This window comes from Sphaeramia orbicularis, chromosome 24 (genome assembly GCF_902148855.1).
Source record: "Sphaeramia orbicularis chromosome 24, fSphaOr1.1, whole genome shotgun sequence".
Taxonomy (NCBI): domain Eukaryota; kingdom Metazoa; phylum Chordata; class Actinopteri; order Kurtiformes; family Apogonidae; genus Sphaeramia; species Sphaeramia orbicularis.
The window spans coordinates 44518677-44537932 of NC_043979.1; the positions used below are offsets into that span (position 1 = coordinate 44518677).

General features: G+C 33.7%; 1 protein-coding gene across 1 annotated transcript; it reads left to right on the forward strand.

The window, feature by feature from the left end:
- Nucleotides 1-380: 380 nt before the first annotated feature.
- On the forward strand, nt 381-2054 carry LOC115414879 (homeobox protein Nkx-2.2a-like). The gene is made up of 2 exons (XM_030128241.1): nt 381-570; nt 1519-2054. Exons 1-2 carry the CDS (start codon nt 381-383, stop codon nt 2052-2054), a joined length of 726 nt encoding a protein of 241 aa, XP_029984101.1.
- The last annotated feature ends 17202 nt before the right edge of the window (nt 2055-19256 follow it).

Here is a 19256-nt window from a genome sequence, read left to right on the forward strand (position 1 = left end):
AAAGGGGGGGGACAGAAAAAGAGTGAGAACCACTGCTCTAACCCCCTCCCTTTGTCTTTTATTTAATGATCCTCCTGAATCCTCCTGGTCCTCCCTCCGGTTCTCTGCTTCTAATCCCGCATCATTTCCCATTCATCTCCTCCGTTTGCTTTTTCACACCCTCATCCACTTGACTCCCAGACCCGCCTCCGTCCATTAAGCCCCCCCACCCCCACCCGGGGCCGTTAAAACCCCGGCAGGACGCGCTCCGCCTGGATGCCATGTCTGTTCCGTCCTCCGGCTCCGTCCATGGACCTCGACGCGCCGCGGTGCGCTCCTGTCTGACGGGCTCCATCCGGACCGACACCCCCCTGACCCACCCAGTCTGACCCCGGACATCGATGTCGAAAACGGGCTTCTCCGTGCGGGACATCCTGGACCTGCCGCAGCCGAACGGGAGGCGCGGGTCCGGGGGAACCGAAGAGGCGGACGACGAGGACGCGGAGGAGGCCTGCGCAGAGGCTCCGGGGCCCGGGACCAGGGGCTTCAGCGGCCGGTGGAGCCGCGGAACCGGAAACCTGCACTTCTCATGTGAGTCCACCAGGGAATTTAGACTCTGAAGAATTAACACTTTTAATTAACTTTCATAAAAATGAGGAGATTAATCTAAAAAATTAAAAAGTTCCTGTTTAGGTGTTTTATTGGTTATTTAAGCTCATATTCTTATTTTATTTACATTACATTGCTGTTGTTTGTGTATTTTCTTTTTTTTAACATTAGTGATTTTCTGTGAATACTAATTAAATACGAGTAAGATTAACCCATTAGGAACCAGTGTGACTTTAATGGCACTTCCCTCTTTCTATTTAACCTTTCCTAAGTGATTTATCACCATTTATTAGAATATTATCCTCCAAATTTTACATTTTTTTCAGTGAAAATCATCTATTTTCTTATGTTTAATAAACTGATCATGAAGGTGTTCATAACAAGTCAGAGTACAGTCAAAGGTTATTATATCAAAACAGAAAACACTGAAGAAAAGGTGATTTTATCAGTAAAATATATCATGAACTGTGTCCATTTAGTGTCATTGATCCAACTCCATGGGTTTTAAGGTGAATCATTGTTGTAGAAGATGGTGTTTCCCCTCTGAATGTCCAAATGGGTCATATTTGATGACCATGAAACTGCATTTTACACCAATTATTTACATGTATTGATAGGATTAGTGGATCAATAGTTTCAGTTAATGTCTGGGTCTTTATGGGTTAAAAAGGTTTAGAAAAAAAAAAACATTAGGCGAAGTAGGTTGGAAAAAACAATTCATTCTGTTTCAAAGATTAATGTTTTTGTTTTTGTTTTGTTTTTTTGTTTTTTTGTTTTTTTTTTTTGCTTGGTTGTTAAATTAAAGTGTAAATCTTCCAGTAAAATAGAGATTGAATGATTTATTCGCGCACCCTCCTTTGTCATTTTTTGTTGAATTCTGTCATTTTTTAGCCTATTTTCTGTCTGCTTTTACTCGTTTTTCCTCTTCAGTACACGGTCTGTCCATAAAGTCCCGCACCGGGTCCAAATCCCCGGACCTATCCACGGATGAGTCACCGGACTGTGAGCGCGCCGCGGCGGGCGCAGGTGCGCAGAAGGGCCGCGGCAGGAAGCGGCGCGTCCTGTTCTCCAAAGCGCAGACCTTCGAGCTGGAGCGGCGCTTCCGGCAGCAGCGGTACCTGTCCGCCCCGGAACGGGAGCACCTGGCCGGGCTCATCCGCCTCACCCCGAACCAGGTCAAGATCTGGTTCCAGAACCACCGCTACAAGATGAAGCGGGCCCGGGCCGAGCGCACCCTGGAGGCGCTGCAGCTGCTGCCGGCCCGGCGCGTCGCCATCCCGCTGCTGATGCGGGACGGGAAGCCCTGCGACCGGATCACGGCCCAGGACCTGGAGGCGTCGCTCAGGTCCGGGTTCGCCGTGCCGGTCTGCGCCTACTCCCCTCTGCTGCACCCCGGCTACGGCCCCGAGCAGAGCGGCCTGCAGGCGCACCAGCAGCTGGCGCACATGTACCCCTGGAGCTGGTGAACCCGGACCAGGACTGAGACCCCCAAAGACCGAGACAGGTCCGAGTCTGCATGAGGAGCCCGGGTTCGGCCTTAAATGATCAGGGTGAGGTCAGGTAATCTGGTAAACCATGACCTGAACTGGTACTGGTCTACTGTATTCTGGATCTGTCCCAGTATTCTGTTTTCAAGTTAAATATTTGATCAATTCTGAACCCAAATGTACGGAAGAGGATGAGGACCACGGGAAAAAATATTAAGGTTCAATATATAAATATTTTTTATTATTATTCTGAGAAGCAAAGTCAGAATTCTAATATTAAAGTCAGAATTCTAAGGGAAAAAAGTAAAAAATCTGAGATTAAAGTCAGAATTCTGAGAGAAAAAAGTCAGAATTCTAGTATTAAAGTCAGAATTATGAGGGGGAAAAGTAAAAATTCTGAGATTAAAGTCAGAATTATGAGGGGGAAAAAAGTCAGATTTCTAGTATGAAAATCAGAATTATGAGATTAAAGTCAGAATTCTGAGGGGGAAAAAAAAAAAAATCAAAATTCTGAAATTAAAGTCAGAATTCTGAGGGGAAAAAAGGCAGAAATCTGAGAAAGAAGTCAGAATTCTGAGAAAAAAGCCAGAATTCTAGTATTAAAGTCAGAATTCAGACTTTTTTCTCAGAATAATAATAAAAAATAAACATATATTCTATGTATACTTTTTTCTTCCAGTGGTCCTAATCCTCTTCCATACAAACGCATCACTACTTGAGCTCACTGATGATATGTTCAAGTAAAATGGGACAAACAAGTTTAATAATTTTTGGCTCATTAAATATGCAGATACAGGGTTTGTTTTTAGTCCTGGTTCTGCATCTTCTACATCTGGACTGACTATATCATCTAAAAATCACATGCTTAAGAAACAAAACTATAAAAATGAAGCACATATTACATATAGAGCAATGAGTCTGGATTTTATTCTATAAAATGCTATTCTGTCTTAGAAAAATGTCCCACTTGAGATGATTTTTTTGTCCTATTTTCCTTGAATGCATCACTGCTTTTACATACCTACATATTTACTTCTCAGTCTCTTTAAGTTCCAACACAGGACACATGAACAGTATTTAAACATCCCATAAATGCCTTTAACAGGTAAAAGTCAGTGTTTATATAGTCCAGAAAATGTCATTATCTGCAGAAAAGTGCAAAAAGCATCAGCACAAAACTTGGTTTCCTGTTTATTGTGAATCTCGTTGTTTTTTAGATCCTGATAAAACGAAAAAACCTACTATGGACCGGGAAGTTCTGCACAAAATAGTAAAATAATTGGATTATAAGACTTACAATTAACATCCATCAACCATTTGTGGCCATTTCAGCTGCTGGATTTGTATTATATGAGGAAAAAAAAAAAACAACTGCTGAGTTTTAATATAATCAACAAATGTTTTCGTTATAAATGACCTGCTTCAGGTGTTTCCTGCACCTTCTCTGATGTTTAATTGAATATTTGGTGAAAAAAACACAGATAATCGTTCTTTTTTTGTAACAGATTACCATAAAATACACACAATTGATGGATTATATTGTTTGAACAAGAGGATTAAGTGGAAGAAACGTCAAATATTCTGTTAAAGACGTGTTTTGTCGATTATTTGATCTGTTTTTAATCTTCTCTGCTTCTTTTTAATCCTTTTTATTGTCATTTTTAGCCGCATTATGTTTACTACCAGATGGAAAATCCACATAACACGTGGTTTATTTTGCAATTTCTGCCACTTTTCATGTAAAAATAGTGAATGTTTTGTAAAATCCTTCTTTGGTGACTCAGATTACCGAACTTCACCCTGATTTAAACAAAAAAAAAAGCTTCTAAAGCAACAAATCGCGCTGTTTGACAGTAAAATCTGTCTTTTATTGAATGTAGTTTGGTGAACGTCAGGGTTTGTGTTTATCCTGAAACAAGACAGAACATGAAAAAATACAAACATTTACCTTAAAGCACATGAAGAAACAGACGGATCATAATTTATCGCTGAGTTTTGACTCCGATCTTTGACTTTGTGGTTGAAATTCCATTAAAATGCTTTTGTTTCTTTTCATTAAAGACAGTTTTTAGTGAAATAAACTATTGCTCTTTATGTGGGTGAAGTTTTACAGGTTGAACCAGATTGTTTTTTTTTTTTTTTAATTTTGCTGCGACTGTGTCACTTTCAGTGTGTTTTATAAATATATTTATGTCGGTCAGTGATTTTTTTTGGTAATAAACTGGATATTTATGATGGTGAAGAAAAGCTGCAGAGTTTTATTGGTCTGGGTTTAATTTATGGATTTTCTAAAAGTACATGAAATAATATCATGAGGGTGATTTAAATAAACTGTGAATTGTCGATATTTCACATTTTGATCACAAATGTTCCACTTTACAGATAAAATAAGCACTATTTTAATCAACAAAAAAGCAAAATGGCAGCGATTTTGATTAGAAATGATTGCGTTTTGATATTTTTTTGAGGAAAAATCCAATTTATTGACTTGACTATTTCATGTTTCCTTCATTTTGTCTGACAATAATTGGAATATTTTAGTGTTCAACAGCTGCACTTGGTGAAAAATGCTTCTGTTTTGTAAGAGAGTCAAAGCAGGATGAAAGGAAAAGAGTAAAATGTCAAGAATTTTCAAAGCTTTAGCATAAAACATTCCCATCTTTGGACCCAAAAAAACATTTCCTGCTGTTAAAAGCCATGATTTGTATAAATAATTTGGAATATTCTGTCTTGTATCAGTAAAAATAAACTTATTTATGGAACTAATGTGACTCATTAAAGCTGGACTTTCAACACGACACGAGCTGAGAGTTTTTAATCCTTTAATGGACGCGGATTCTTTGAGCTCAGATAAATAAATCCGTGTTTAATCCTGGTTTTCTTCGGATCCGCAGCCTGAATCTTTGTTTTAAATGTTCCTTTTACGGATTAAAACGACTTCATTCAGCACAAACAGACGAGCTTTTTTTTTTATCACCGTGGGACAAAAGGACAGAAAAGACACCCCCCCACCCCACCCCGCCTCAGCCTCTGTGTGTGGGTCGGGGGGGTTGGGGTCAGAGGTCGGCTCATCCTGGAGGAGGGGCCAGGAGTAGGGGGTGGGGCTTAAGGTTTGATGATGAAGGATGTGAAGTTTAGATGAAATAGATTCAAGTCAATTTATGGATGTTCAAGTGTAAGTTTATGTTTGAGTTTCTACGTCTTCACACTGGGTCCAATTTAGAACCAAACATCTATGTAGAATTTATTAACCCTTAAAAACCCAAACATCCACCAATGACCAAACTGTTTAATACCTGTTGATCCATTAATCCCGTCAATCCATGTAAATAACTGGTGTAAAATACAGTTATTCATCTTTTCATGGTCATCAAATATGACCCATTTGGACGTTCAGAGGCTCCGTAGTTACCATGGAAACACCGTCATCTTCTACAACATTGATTCACCAGTAAAACCAATGGAGTTGGATCAATGACAGTGGATGGAGTCATTGGGTTTATGTTCAGTTAATGATAGATTTTGCAGAAAAAGTCATTTTTTCTTCAGTTTTCTTTGTTTTTGATATAATAACCTCCCAACATCTACGTGATAATTTAGTGAAATACAGTAAAATATCAGATACAGATATCAAATACAGAGGCTAATATTGCAATAAATTGTGAAAAATCAGTTAAATAAGGTTAAATATAGCAAAAAATTCATTTGGAAGATGCCACAAATTACAGTGACAGTGGATGGAGACACTGGGTTTATGTTGAGTTAATGATAGATTTTTCAGAAAAAGTCATTTTTTTCTTCAGGTTTCTCTGTTTTTGATACAATAACCTCTGAACATCTATGTAATAATTTAGTAAAATAATAGTAAAATACCAGACTTTCACTGAAAAATGCAAAATACAGAGGCTAATATTGCAAATAAATTGTGATAAATCAGTTAGATAAGGTTAAATATTGAGAAAAATGTATGTGGAAGATGCCAAATGACAATAACAATGGATGGAGACACACTGGGTTTATGTTCAGTTAATGATAGATTTTGCAGAAAAAGTCATTTTTTCTTCAATTTTCTTTGTTTTTGATATAGTAACCTCTGAACACCTCTGTAAAAATTAAGTAAAATTAAAAAAAATAATAAAAAAAATTGACTTTCACTGAAAAATGCAAAATACAGGGGCTAATATTGCAATAAATTGTGATGAATCAGTTAGATAAGGTTAAATGGATTAAAAAATTCATTTGGAAGATGCCACAAATGACAATGACAATGGATGGACACACTGGGTTTATGTTCAGTTAATGATAGATTTTGCAGAAAAAATATTTTTTTCTTCAATCTTCTTTGTTTCTGATATAATAACCTCTGAACATCTCTGTAGTAATTAAGTAAAATACAGAAAAAGAATTGACTTTCACTGAAAAATGCAAAATACACAGGCTAATATTGCAATAAATTGTGATAAATCAGTTAGATAAGGTTAAATATTGAGAAAAAATATATATTTTCCAGCAAAAGTCCTATCAATCCATTAATTTTATAAATCCATGTAAATTATTGGTGTAAAATACAGCTTTCCATCTTTTCATGGCCATCATATATGACCCTTTTGGATGTTCAGAGGCTCCATAGTTACCGTGGAAACACTGTCATCTTCTACAACATTGATTTACCAGTAAAACCCATGGAGTTGGATCAATGACAGTGGATGGAGACACTTATTTTTACATACAGTTTTCTTTCTTTTTTTTTTTTTTTTTGCAGAAAAAGTCCCTTTTTCATCAGTTTTCTTTGTTTTTCATATTGTCCTGAGACCCAGGAAAGTAAATGTTTTGGCTTTTTTACATTAAATAATTGTCTTGATTGGAAACAACATAATGTAACAGCTTTTCAGATACAATTTTTATTCATTTATTTATTTTTTATTTATTTATTTTTACCTCCGCCAAGGAGGTTATGTTTTTGCCAGGGTTTGTTTGTTTGTTTGTCTGTTTGTTTGTTTGTTTGTTTGTTTGTCTGTCCGTTAGTGTGCAACATAACTCAAAAAGTTAAGGACAGATTTTGATGAAATTTTCAGGGTTTGTTGGAAATGGGATAAGGAAGAAATGATTACATTTTGGTGGTGATCGGGGGTGGGGGGGCCCACGGGGGGGCCCATTTCCAACAAACCCTGAAAATTTCATCAAAATCTGTCCATAACTTTTTGAGTTATGTTGCACACTAACGGACAGACAAACAGACAGACTAACAGACAGACAAACAAACAAACAAACCCTGGCAAAAACATAACCTCCTTGGCGTGGGGGAGGCCCACAGGGGGGGCCACTGATCAGCCTTGGCGGAGGTCTGCGCTCTCCGAGTGCTTCTAGTTTTAGTTATTTAATGGAATGCCCTTTGCAGTGGACAGTATTTTTTCCATGAGTAAAGCTGTAAAACTCTTGTCCGCTACAGAGGACAAAAATGCAATGCCAGGTCTCAGGAGGATATAATAACCCTCAACTTTAATCCAAGCTTTTATGAACATCTACATAATCAGTGAATTTAATACAGGAAAAACACTGATTTTCACTCAAAAACTCAAAATAGAGAGGATAAGATTATAACTAATGGTGATAAATCACTTAAGTAAAGGTTAAATACAGAGAAAAGTTCATTGCATTGGGTTTTTATGGGTTAAATAAGATTTTTTTATGTCTTTATGTGTCCAGGAAAGTGCTGTTGACATACTAGATGACATTTTTCCAAAATGAATCCAAACAGTACCAACACCAAGACACTAAAGTATATAGAACATAAAAATAGGACCAGTGTCCCTGTACTGTATCTCATTGTCATGTTCTATCAAGGATCCATCCCCAGTTGAATTTGTGAGGTTGTCTGGTTCTGTTCTATGTTCCAGTCCTGTGGTCTGGATGCACATCAATCTAACCATAGAAGTGGGCGGGACTTTCACTGGAGGAGAACTGAACTCATTCAATTAAAGTCCATAAATGACTTCTATTAGTGATCAACAGGAACTATACTGATATCTGTAACTATTTACATGTTATAACCCATTAAAATATGGAGCAGTAGAAGTAAAGGCAAAAGTTTAATATTTCAGAAATTTGTCAAAAATTTCAACATTTGAATTTGTCAAAACTATGAACAAACTTTATAGACAATAGTCACTTTTCCATCGGACATCTGCACAAACTTTACCGATATTTACTAAATGGTGAAAAACCAGAAGTGCGTTATGTCAATTTTTCCATTAAATCACAAATGCGATGATTTGTTTATTTATTATTGCGAGATGACACAAGAAGTCATTCCATAAACATGGCGATGAACATAAATATGGTGTTTATTTACAGAAATATTCATTATTATTATATACGACCCCTCTATCTCTTACAAAATTCAAAAATGATTCAGTTTCCTGGTGTGTCCACACATACTGTGACATGTTTTTTTTTTTTAATTCTCCTTCTTCTCTTGTTGTAACGTCCGTCAACATCTGTTTTTTTAATTCACATGACTCTAATTGCAGAAAAAGGTCTTTCCATTGCAGTTTTGTGTGATATACCACTTGTGCTACACCAGAAAAACCACCTCTTGCCAGCGCAAAAACTTTTAATGGAAAAATTAGAGTTTTAGTGAAATTGTCATTTTTCCATAAGGTACATTTTCATGTGCAAGTTATATTTGTGCAATTTGAGAGTCAATGGAAAAGCGACTGTTGTCTCAAGGAAGTTACTTCAAAAATTTGAAATGAATCCGCCCAGTAGTTTTGGAGAAGAAGAAGAGGTCACTCAAGGTCAAAGGTCATGGATCCAAATGAAAGTCCATATATGACTTCTATCAGTGCTCAATAGTACCTATGTTCATATCTGTAACCATTTCCATGTGATAAACCTAAAAATATGGACCATTATAAGTAAAGGCACATTTTTAATAGGAGGACACATAAAAAAAGACGTTTTCATATTGTCACGTCTTTTCGCTTCTTTTTCACTTTTACGTTTTCTTCAAACGATCTGACAAAAGCAGAAATCATGTGCGTCTCAGTTTAGACCACAGATTTGAAGCAAAAAGCAAAAAAATCTGAAATGCCCGGACATTTAAGTAAATTACACATAAATGTTAGTCTGTTTGCACCATTAAAATGTGTTAAAATTGTCAGTTTTATTTTTCATTTTTTCTTTTTTTCCTCAGAGTCAGATCTGTTCTTTGCACTGTGACCACAGTGTAAACAGTCAGATCAGAATTCATGAAACACTTCCATCATTTTAACCCTTAAATATCTACAACTATTTTATTTGGCATCTTCCAACTAAGTTTTTCTCTGTATTGAAACTCTCTTAAGTGATTATCACCATTTATTATGATTTTATCCTCTGTATTTTACATTTTTTTCAAGGAAAACAAGGTATTTTTTCTCATACTTAATTTACTGACCATGTAGCTGTTCATTAAAGTTGATTGTTATATTATCACAGAGAAAACTGAAATAAAAGTGACTTTTTCAACAAAACCTATCATTAACTGAACATAAACTAAGTGTCTCCATCTGTTGTCATTGTCATTTGTGACATCTTCCAAATTAATTTTTCTCTACATCTAACCTAATCTAACTAATTCATCACAATTTATTGCAATATTAGCCTCTGTATTTGGCATTTTTCAGTGAAAGTCTGTTATTTTACTATATTTTACTTAATCATTATGTGGCTGGTTATATTCGATGACTAACTGTGAGCATCTTGAGGATTTTATGAAACTGAAGAGGAGACGGAAAAACTGAACTTATTTTCAGAGACGTGTACTTGATGTAAGAAATTTTTTTTGAAACTCCCAGATGATTTTTTTCTCAATTTTTAACCTTTCTAAAGGGATTTATCTCCATTTATTATAATAGTATCCTCTATATTTTGCATTTTTTCAGGTAAAATCAGGTATTTTCCCATATTCAATTTACTGACAATGTAGATGTTCATTAAACTCAGATTAAAGTTGATTGTTATATTATCACAAATAGAGAAAACTGAAGTAAAAGTGAATTTTTCAACAAAATATATAATTAACTGAACATAAAAACAACTGTCTCCATCTATAGTCATATAGATGGAGACTATAACTGATTTATCATAATTTATTGTAATATTAGCCTCTATGTTTTGCGTTTTTCAGTGAAAGTCTGGTATTTTACAATATTTCACTTAATTATTATGTAGATTTTCAGAGGTTATTGCATCAAAAACAGAGAAAACTGAAGAAAAAATGACATTTGCAGCACAATCTATCATTAACTGAACATAAAAACAAGTGTCTCCATCCATTGTCATTGTCATTTGTGGCATCTTCCAAATGAATTTTTCTTCTATATTTAACCTTATCTAACTGATTTATCACAATTTATTGTTATATTAGCCTCTGTATTTGGCATTTTTCAGTGAAAGTCTGGTATTTTACTATATTTTACATAATGATTATGTAGATGTTCAGAGGTTATTGCATCACAGACAGAGAAAATGAATGAAAAAGTGAATCAATGTTGTAGAAGATGACAGTGTTTCCATGGTAACTACGGAGCCTCTGAAGATCCAAATGGGTCATATCTGATGACCATGAAACTGCATTTTACACCAATTATTTACATGTATTGATAGGATTAGTGGATCATCAGGTATTAAAAATTTTAGATCAGTAGATGGTTTTGGTCGATGGTGGATGTTTGGGTCTTTATGGGTTAAATAAAGTTTAAAAATAAAAGTGTGACTCCAATTAACACATTGTTGAATCTATTTTTTGATTATTATCCCTCCGGTATCCAGGTGCGCCTTTTAGGCACACTTTGCACTTTGTTTTAAAGAACTTCATATTACTTTTCACAATTTAAATAAGGTTAAAATTCAAAAGTTGTTCATTTTTGCATGATCTTTAAAATTCTGTCCACCAACTAAAATGTGCACATTGTAAACAAAAGAAAATGACCAGACTAGCATCTGTCTGCCAAGTGTGCCTAAAACGCACTATTTCTAACATTTGATCTGTATGATTAGGGCTGAGCTGGATTTACAAAAATAAAATCAAATTAGAGCAGAAAAATTAACCAATATATAATATGTAATAGTTGGATTTATAGGTGTGCATTTTACGCACACTTGGTGACAGATGCTAGTATTTTTTAACATTTGACCTAGCGTCAAAAATAATAATGTAAATTAACCGATGTAGGAGTTAATCATTGACATATGCCAGGATGAAAAAAATCAAATAATATGTGATCCACTTTTTATGTAGTTTATTGAATTTTTTTGTTTTTTTGTGCATCCAAAAAAATGGTTTGTTTACATTACAAACACGGCATTTAAAGGGTTAAAAAATGTGACAATTATTGAGTATTCGGTATTTTTATTTACAGCTCAAGTTGATGAAATAGAAAAAAAGTGTAAAAGAATTAAAAACAAACTGTACGAAAAAAATTTTTTGACATTATTCCACAAGTGTGCCAAAAAGGCACACTTGGTGCTTAGTAAGGGCCTAGCTGGACGGGATACCGGAGGGATAATTGATTAGTTTCATTGCTGTACATGATTTTTAACCCAAATTAATCCAGTTTACTGTCACAGAGTGGATGAACAGGTATTAAACAGTTTAGATCAGTAGATGCTTTTGGTCACAGTGGCTGTTTGGGTCTTTAAGGGTTAAATATACTCACTACTTTGCATAAATAAATATAGAATTTTGACGTGAGTATTTTAAAAGTAAGTCACAAACCGAAAAGGTGCGACCATCCCTGGTATAAGGTGTTTAATAAATGTGATATTTGACCTTTCCTAACTGATTTATCACCATTTATAAGAATATTATCCTCTGCATGTTGCATTTTTCAATACAAATCTGTCACTTTTTTTTTTTCTCTCTCTCTTTTACGTCTTTTGCCTCTTGTTTGGTCTTTATGGGTTAATGATGAAACATTAACACACAGAAAAGACGACACATCAGTCATTCCGTCAGCAAACATCACACGCCACAACAAGATGAAAACAACGGAAAAGATGAAAACAAGATGCAAACGTCGTAAAAATGACAAAAGCGGTAGAAAAAAAAAAAAAAAAAAAGGCTTCCGCACACAGCGTTTCAACAGTAAAGTCAGTCAGTCTTGTCGTTTGTGTATTTTTGTGTACGTTATCGTCTATTTTATGTGTCCGTTGGTCTGCACCGTTTGTTTCCTCCTCATTACTGTGAGTTTTCAGGGTTAGAGGTAATTGTCGGTGATATAACAAGGTGAAAATGAGACGCGTGTGTGACGTTAATGTTCATTATTTTCAGTTTATGGTTAAATTCCCATCACTGGTTTTACTGACATTCATGTTTTGGCTTTTAGAGGTAAACTTTTGTCACTTTTGTGTGTTTATTTTTATTATAGTGAGTCTGTCATGGTTGTTTTTTTTAATTGCAGATGTTAAGTTTTGTTCATGGAGCAGAAAAATGACATCCTGGTTTGAGCAAATTAAAAAACAAACGCATACTTTAAAAACATCAATCATATAGTTCAGAATAATGTTTAGTTTCTGTTTTTCAACTTTTATTTTTATAACATGATGAATTTTTTCGTCGAGTCTGTTAATTGCTTTGTTCAGCTGAAGAAAATCGATTGTTTTAGTCGACTTTTAGGTACAAATATTCTCATTATTGGAGCTGCAGCCTCAGTATTTGCTTTATTTCTTATTATAAACTAATGACATTTGGATTTTAGATGGAAGAATAAAACACAACATCATGAATAAATCTGTACAAAACTTCACCGTTATGTTCTTACCTGGTTCAGATGAAACCAATCTGATCTGATCTGGTTCAGGATCTGGTTTCTCCCAGAGGACATTGTGGATGCAAACAGGTAGTGGAAACTGAAAAAGAGCAGAAACAACTGAAAGAATGCAAAAAGACAAAAGAAAAAAACACAAAATGACAACAAAAATCAATCAAAGTTTTTTTATATAGCGCTTCACAACAACATGAAGACGACCAAAGTGCTTTGCACCTAAAAATATGATTAAATTATAAAATAGAAACAGTTTAGTCAAATACCTTAAATATGCATAAATCACTAAGACACAATACACAGTGGTAAAAAGAAAAAAAAACACAAAATGATGCTAAAAAATCCTAAACAATGACCAAAAAATGCAACAAGACAACGTAAAAGACAACACTGGAAAAAATGCAACAAGTGACATAAAAAAAGATAATGTAAAAAAAAAAATACTGGATATAAAAGATGTTTAGAAAAAAAAAAAAAACACTCCAAAATCTATACGGTTACACATTAACCCTTTCATGCATGAATTAGGAGAACCTTCGTCAAGACTTTTTTCCTAAGTATTTTTATTCCTCTTTAGACATGGAAAAAAAAAACAACAGGACTGAAATTTGTTTATGAACCTATTTTTCATGGAGTTACAAAAATGTCCACTCAGCTGGACACTGTGCGTTTCATTTTTGAAGCAAAGAAACATGTATTTAAAACCCATCATCAGAAAGTGATAAACTGTGAAAACTATGAAATAAAAACATTTTTCATGCTGCTAATCTGATGTTTTCTAACATTTTAACATACTTTAATGCCAGTAATGCTAATTATTACTCACTTCATGGAGATAATATTCAAAAAGGACAACCTTTTTGATTAAGAAAACTTTTAAATTACACTCTGATACCAATTAGAGAGAGATTGGGGGTAGGAGTATATAAGTTTTTACTTCTTCCTACTCCATTTCGAGTATGTATAATTTCATTTCATTTCATTTATTTATCTTTTTTTTTTTTTTTTTTTTGACTTATCAACCTTTTATGTGCCAGTGCTTATATTTTGTTGGTTGATTTTTGTTTTGATTTCACTGTCTACATGTTCGAAATAAAGATTTCAATCAATCAATCAAAATTAGCAATTGATTTACACTAAAACATGTCACTGCAGATCAGGTTTATCAAGAACTGCAAAGTTACAGTAATGGTATGAATTGCAGTGTTTAAGTAAAGAAATATGTATTTAAAACCCATTATCAGAAAGCAAAATGAAAACAATGAAATAAAAACATTTTTAAGGCTGCTAATTTGATGTTTTCTCACAGTTTACCATACTCCAATGTTGTTTATTACCTCATATAATATGCAAAAAAACAACTCTTTTTGTCCAACAAATAACAACTGATTTACACTAAAACATGTCACTGCAGATCAGGTTTATCAAGAACTGCAAAGTTACAGTAATGGTATGAATTGCAGTGTTTGAGATGGTCCATAAGTGTCCACTGTGTATGCAAGTAAAACAACAAAACCCATGAATATACAAGAGAACAGCTGTAGAATAACTGTCCACTGTACTGATCAGTATGCATGAAAGGGTTAAAATACTACATTTTTACAGCATATTTTTCTTAATTTCTGGTATAGTAAATCTGTTTTCTGAAAATACAAAACTAAAATATTGCCTTTAACCTCCTGAGACACAGGAAATGTCAGGAAAGTTCAAGTTTTGACTTTTTTTTAATTAAATAATTGCCTATATGGAAAAGATCATGATGCAACAGTTTTTTTCAGATGTATTTTTTATTTAATTTTTGTGTACAGGTTTATTTATTTATTTATTTATTTATTTAAAATCTGTGAAACTGGACAGAAAACCCATGGCTGTGTCTTAGGAGGTTAAATAACTGTGTCAGGATAAGTTATATTTCTGTTTTTACCTTCAGTTCACAGCTGCAGTTCACAGTTCCGCCAGTAGGTGGAAGCAAAGACCTGACAAAACAAACTGAGATTAATACAAGGTTATTGAATTAAACCATAAAATGTTAATTTAATTTAAAAAATCACAATTAAGTTCAGTTTCCACAGTTTAAATACATGGATAACAGGCGTTTTTCTTCTTTATTCATCAAACACTGACAGTAAAATCAGTTTTGTTTTTTCGTATATTTAGCAGCAGAGACATCGTGTTGGCTGGATCACAGAATAAATGCTTTTACATGTAACATATTCTGTCAAATTATTTAGTGAGTTTTGGGTAATTTCAACATGTCTGACTTATTTTTAATGCGCTGACGAAAGCAAATTCATATAAAATCAGGGTGGTGATGACCCTATAGAGGACAGGTTAATATCTATTGGAAAAACATAAGATACCAGAGGACGTCTAAATTTTCACTGATAAACTCAGGCCTCGAGATGTAAAAGATCTGACGAGATGATGCAAAAATGTACAGAAGTGAAAAAAAAAAAAAAAAAAACATGATCAAGTTAAATAGCATAACATAACAGAAGATGATGATGAAAAAAATGTATGATTTCAAAAATGCAAAAAGACCAAAAAAACACAAAGTATTATGATAAAAATGCAACACAATAGGGAAAAATTGCAATAAGGATGGAAAAAATGTTCCAATGACATAAAAAAACTGCAACAAGACGATGAATAAAATGTATTAGCATTGAAAAAAATCAACAATACACACAATAAGGCAATAAAAATATATCCCCTGGGATTAATTTGTGAAATGCAAAAGTTACACTGAAGAAATTAACAATCAGTGGTGTCAAAATCATTATAGTTCAGGTTCCACATACAGACCAATATGATCTACAGTGGGTCAGACCAGTAAAATACTATCATAATAACCTATAAATAATTTAACTTTCAGTGTAAAAAAGTTAAATCACATGAAAATGTTTACTATCCTTTCACAAAAAATATGAACAACCTGAAATGTAGTAGTAGTAGTAGTAGTAGTAGTATATTTCGAGCACATAGAATCATCAGTTAAAGAATCATACGACATGGTCAAAACAATAAATAAATAAATACAATATTTTTTGCGCTCGAAAAGGAGTGGGAAGAAGTATAAGTTATGGACTCCCACCCCCTTTTTACAAACTAATAATCAAACCAGATCCGCCTCCTTTGCTTTGTTAACACACATTTTCCTCTGTATATTTTTTACAATAACACAAAACATCCATAAAAAACATTCATATACACTTTTTTTAGTCACCTCATACACAATCAGATTTGCAATAATCAGCCGTTTTCAATATAAACTATAATATACATATCCACCTCAAATATTTACTCCAAATACAATGATCAATAAATATGATAGTATCTTCCTATCATGATAACCAATTAACTATAATATCTTATTTTCTGCGTACTTCTAATGTTCTATATTTTGTTATTATAGTGGATTCATACATCCTTTTAAATGCACAGATTGAAGAAGACATTTTTCAGTTTTGCTCCAGATTATTCCACAGATGAACCCCTCTGACAGATACATCGGCTTTTTATGTTTGTTCGACATTTCATTTTCTTGTAGATTTCAGTTCCCCTTAAATTCTAATTCCTTTTCCTGGGCTCAAACATCTCCTGTAGACTGTAGGGGAGCATGTGTTCATGGGCTTTAAACATTAGAATAAGAGTATTAAGGTCAACCAGATGGTGTAGTTTTAGAGCATTTAATTTGATAAATAGGGGATTAGTTGGAGCTAGGTACTGTGCTTGATTGACAAGTTGAATTGCCTTTTTTTGAAGTAAGAATATAGAATTAATATTTGATTTATAGTTATTACGAAATGTCTTAAGAGAAATAAGTGTAATTTTTTTCAATATTCTGCCTGATATTAAATGTTTTGTGTATTTGTAGATCCACTGTGATCTGTACGTTCTAATACACGTGTAAATGATAAACTGAGGCAGAATAGTGTTAAAATTGCACTATTTTTCTTAAGAAATTTCAGGTTGTTCATATTTTTTAAAGGATAGTTTGTAGATGTAAATACTTCCATAATGTAATTTGACGTTTTTCACTGTTATTATGTTACTGGTCTGACCCAGTTCATTTCATTCATTTATTTGTTTTGAGTAGAAGAAAAAAAATCAAACATCTTTTGTGTACGAGGAACTAATGGCAGGCGAAATACATTAATAAACAAAGGTGATCAAATTGTCGTGTATGCTAACAGTAACAAAATTAATTCAATATTCACTGCTCAGGTAGGATCATATTAGGCTGAATGTGGAACCTGAACTAAAAGGAGTTTTGGTTTCTTCTACCAAATCATCTGTGACATCATCATATAAGTGATTTAAGACAATATGATTTATGATTTATGCTTTAAATCCACAGGGAAGAATAAAAATGAACAACACCAACACTGACTGTTTTAACCCTTTCATGCACAGTGGTCACTCCAGTGGACAGTTGTTCTCCAGCTGTTCTCTTGTATATTCATGGGTTTAGTTGTTTTAGTTCCATATCAGCCAACACAGTGGACACTAATGCATCATCCCATACACTGACATTCAGACCATTACTATAACTTGACTGTTCTAGATAATCCTGATCTGCACTAACATGTTTGAGTGCAAAAAAAAAAAAAAGCAAATTGTGATTAGATTACAATTAACAGGATTTATTTATTTATTTATTTATTGCATTTTTAACCCTTTCATGCATACTGGTCACTACAGTGGACAGCTATTCTACAGCTGTTTTCTTGTATATTCATGGATTTTGTTGTTCTTTTCCTTTTTGTTTTCTTTTTAACACATATGTTTATCAAAGTTTTAAGACGCTACATATCTTTTTTGACATGAATTGGTAACATTATGTAGATCTCTCCTGAGCATAAACCCCCAGAATCACAAGCATTACCCATAGTTTTCACGCAATTTATCAGTAAATACATGTTTCTGTGCGTCAAAAATTAAACACATGGTGTCCAGTTGAGTGGATATTTTTGCAACTTCATGAAAAATAGGTTCATAAGAATTTTTTTTTCTTTTTCTTTTTTTTTTTTTAATGTATTTTTTAATTTTTTTAAAATTATTTTTATTTTATTATTTTTTAAATTTATTTTTCAGAAGAAAATTTTCAGTCACATTATTTTTTTCATGCCAAAGGAGGAATAAAAACACTCAGGAAAAACTTTTGATTAAGGTTCTCATAATTCGTGCATGAAAGGGTTAAATAAAAAGTTTTTAAAAAATTATTTCAATAAAGTAAGTAATAACTAGTATTAGAGTACGATAAAATGTGAGAAAACATCACATTAGCAGCATTAAAATGTTTTTATTTAATAGTTAACAGTATATCAATAAATGCATGTTTCTTTGCCTTTAAAATCTAACACATGGTGTCCAGCTCAGTGGACATTTTTGTAACTCCATGAAGAATAGGTGGATGAAAAAAAATTAAATTGCACTGTTTTCTGTTTTTTTTTTTTTTTATGCCTAAAGAGGAATAAAAACACTCAGGAAAAAAAAAATCTTGATTAAGGTTCTCATAAATCGTGCATGAAAGGGTTAATGTTCAGCGCTGGTTTTCATAAGTGTAGATCTTCAGGAGACTCTGAAAACTGTTCAGTTAGATCTGGAGTTCAGAACACTGACTGAGGAAAAGCTTCTCAGACACATGGATGTTCTGCTGCTGAAGGTTTTAGAACATTCCGGTCTTTTCATGAAATTCCAAACCATATTTTACTGTAAAACGTAAATCAGAACCTGTCGCATTAAACGATGTTTGGAGTAGAACTGCAGACGTTGAACCTAAACTATGTAAATATGTGCATAATAAAACTGTAGGCATGTATTTCACTAAAATAAACAGAGTATCACCTGACCCCCACATACATGTTAATGGAGGAAAAATACAAATTGTCGGCCAATATAAATATCTTGGGTTAGTAATAGATTCGCAGCTTTCCTTTAAAGCCCATATTGCCAAATTGTGTAAAAAAAAGTTAAATCTCACAACACTGTAAGCCTGGAATTTGTATTTACTAAAATGCTTTAATTACAATGCACTTAAATGATTTAAGTTTTATGATGTTACTATAAAATGTTCAGTATATTCTACTAATTTGTAGACATAGTTGAAAGTATGAAAAAGTTTAAGTTGAATGGAATTAAATCACTAAGTTTTAGTCATAACCATCATAAAACTTAAATCATTTAAGTGCATTGGAATTAAAGCATTTTAGTAAATACAAATTCCGGGCTTACAGTGCACCTTTTTATCTGTGCATTGCATTGTGGGTATTCTTGATTGGTTTGCATCCTACTTAAAGGGCAGGGATTACTTTGTGTCAATAGGTAACTTTAAATCTGAGCAGACCAAAATTACATGTGGAGTCCCCCA

What these genes read in the sequence shown, in the direction of transcription:
- LOC115414879 (XM_030128241.1), top strand. Translation starts at nt 381, where the DNA reads ATGTCGAAAACGGGCTTCTCCGTGCGGGACATCCTGGACCTGCCGCAG. An exon ending in CGGAAACCTGCACTTCTCAT is followed by an intron (nt 571 to 1,518) that starts GTGAGTCCACCA and finishes TTTCCTCTTCAG; the next exon opens with TACACGGTCTGTCCATAAAG.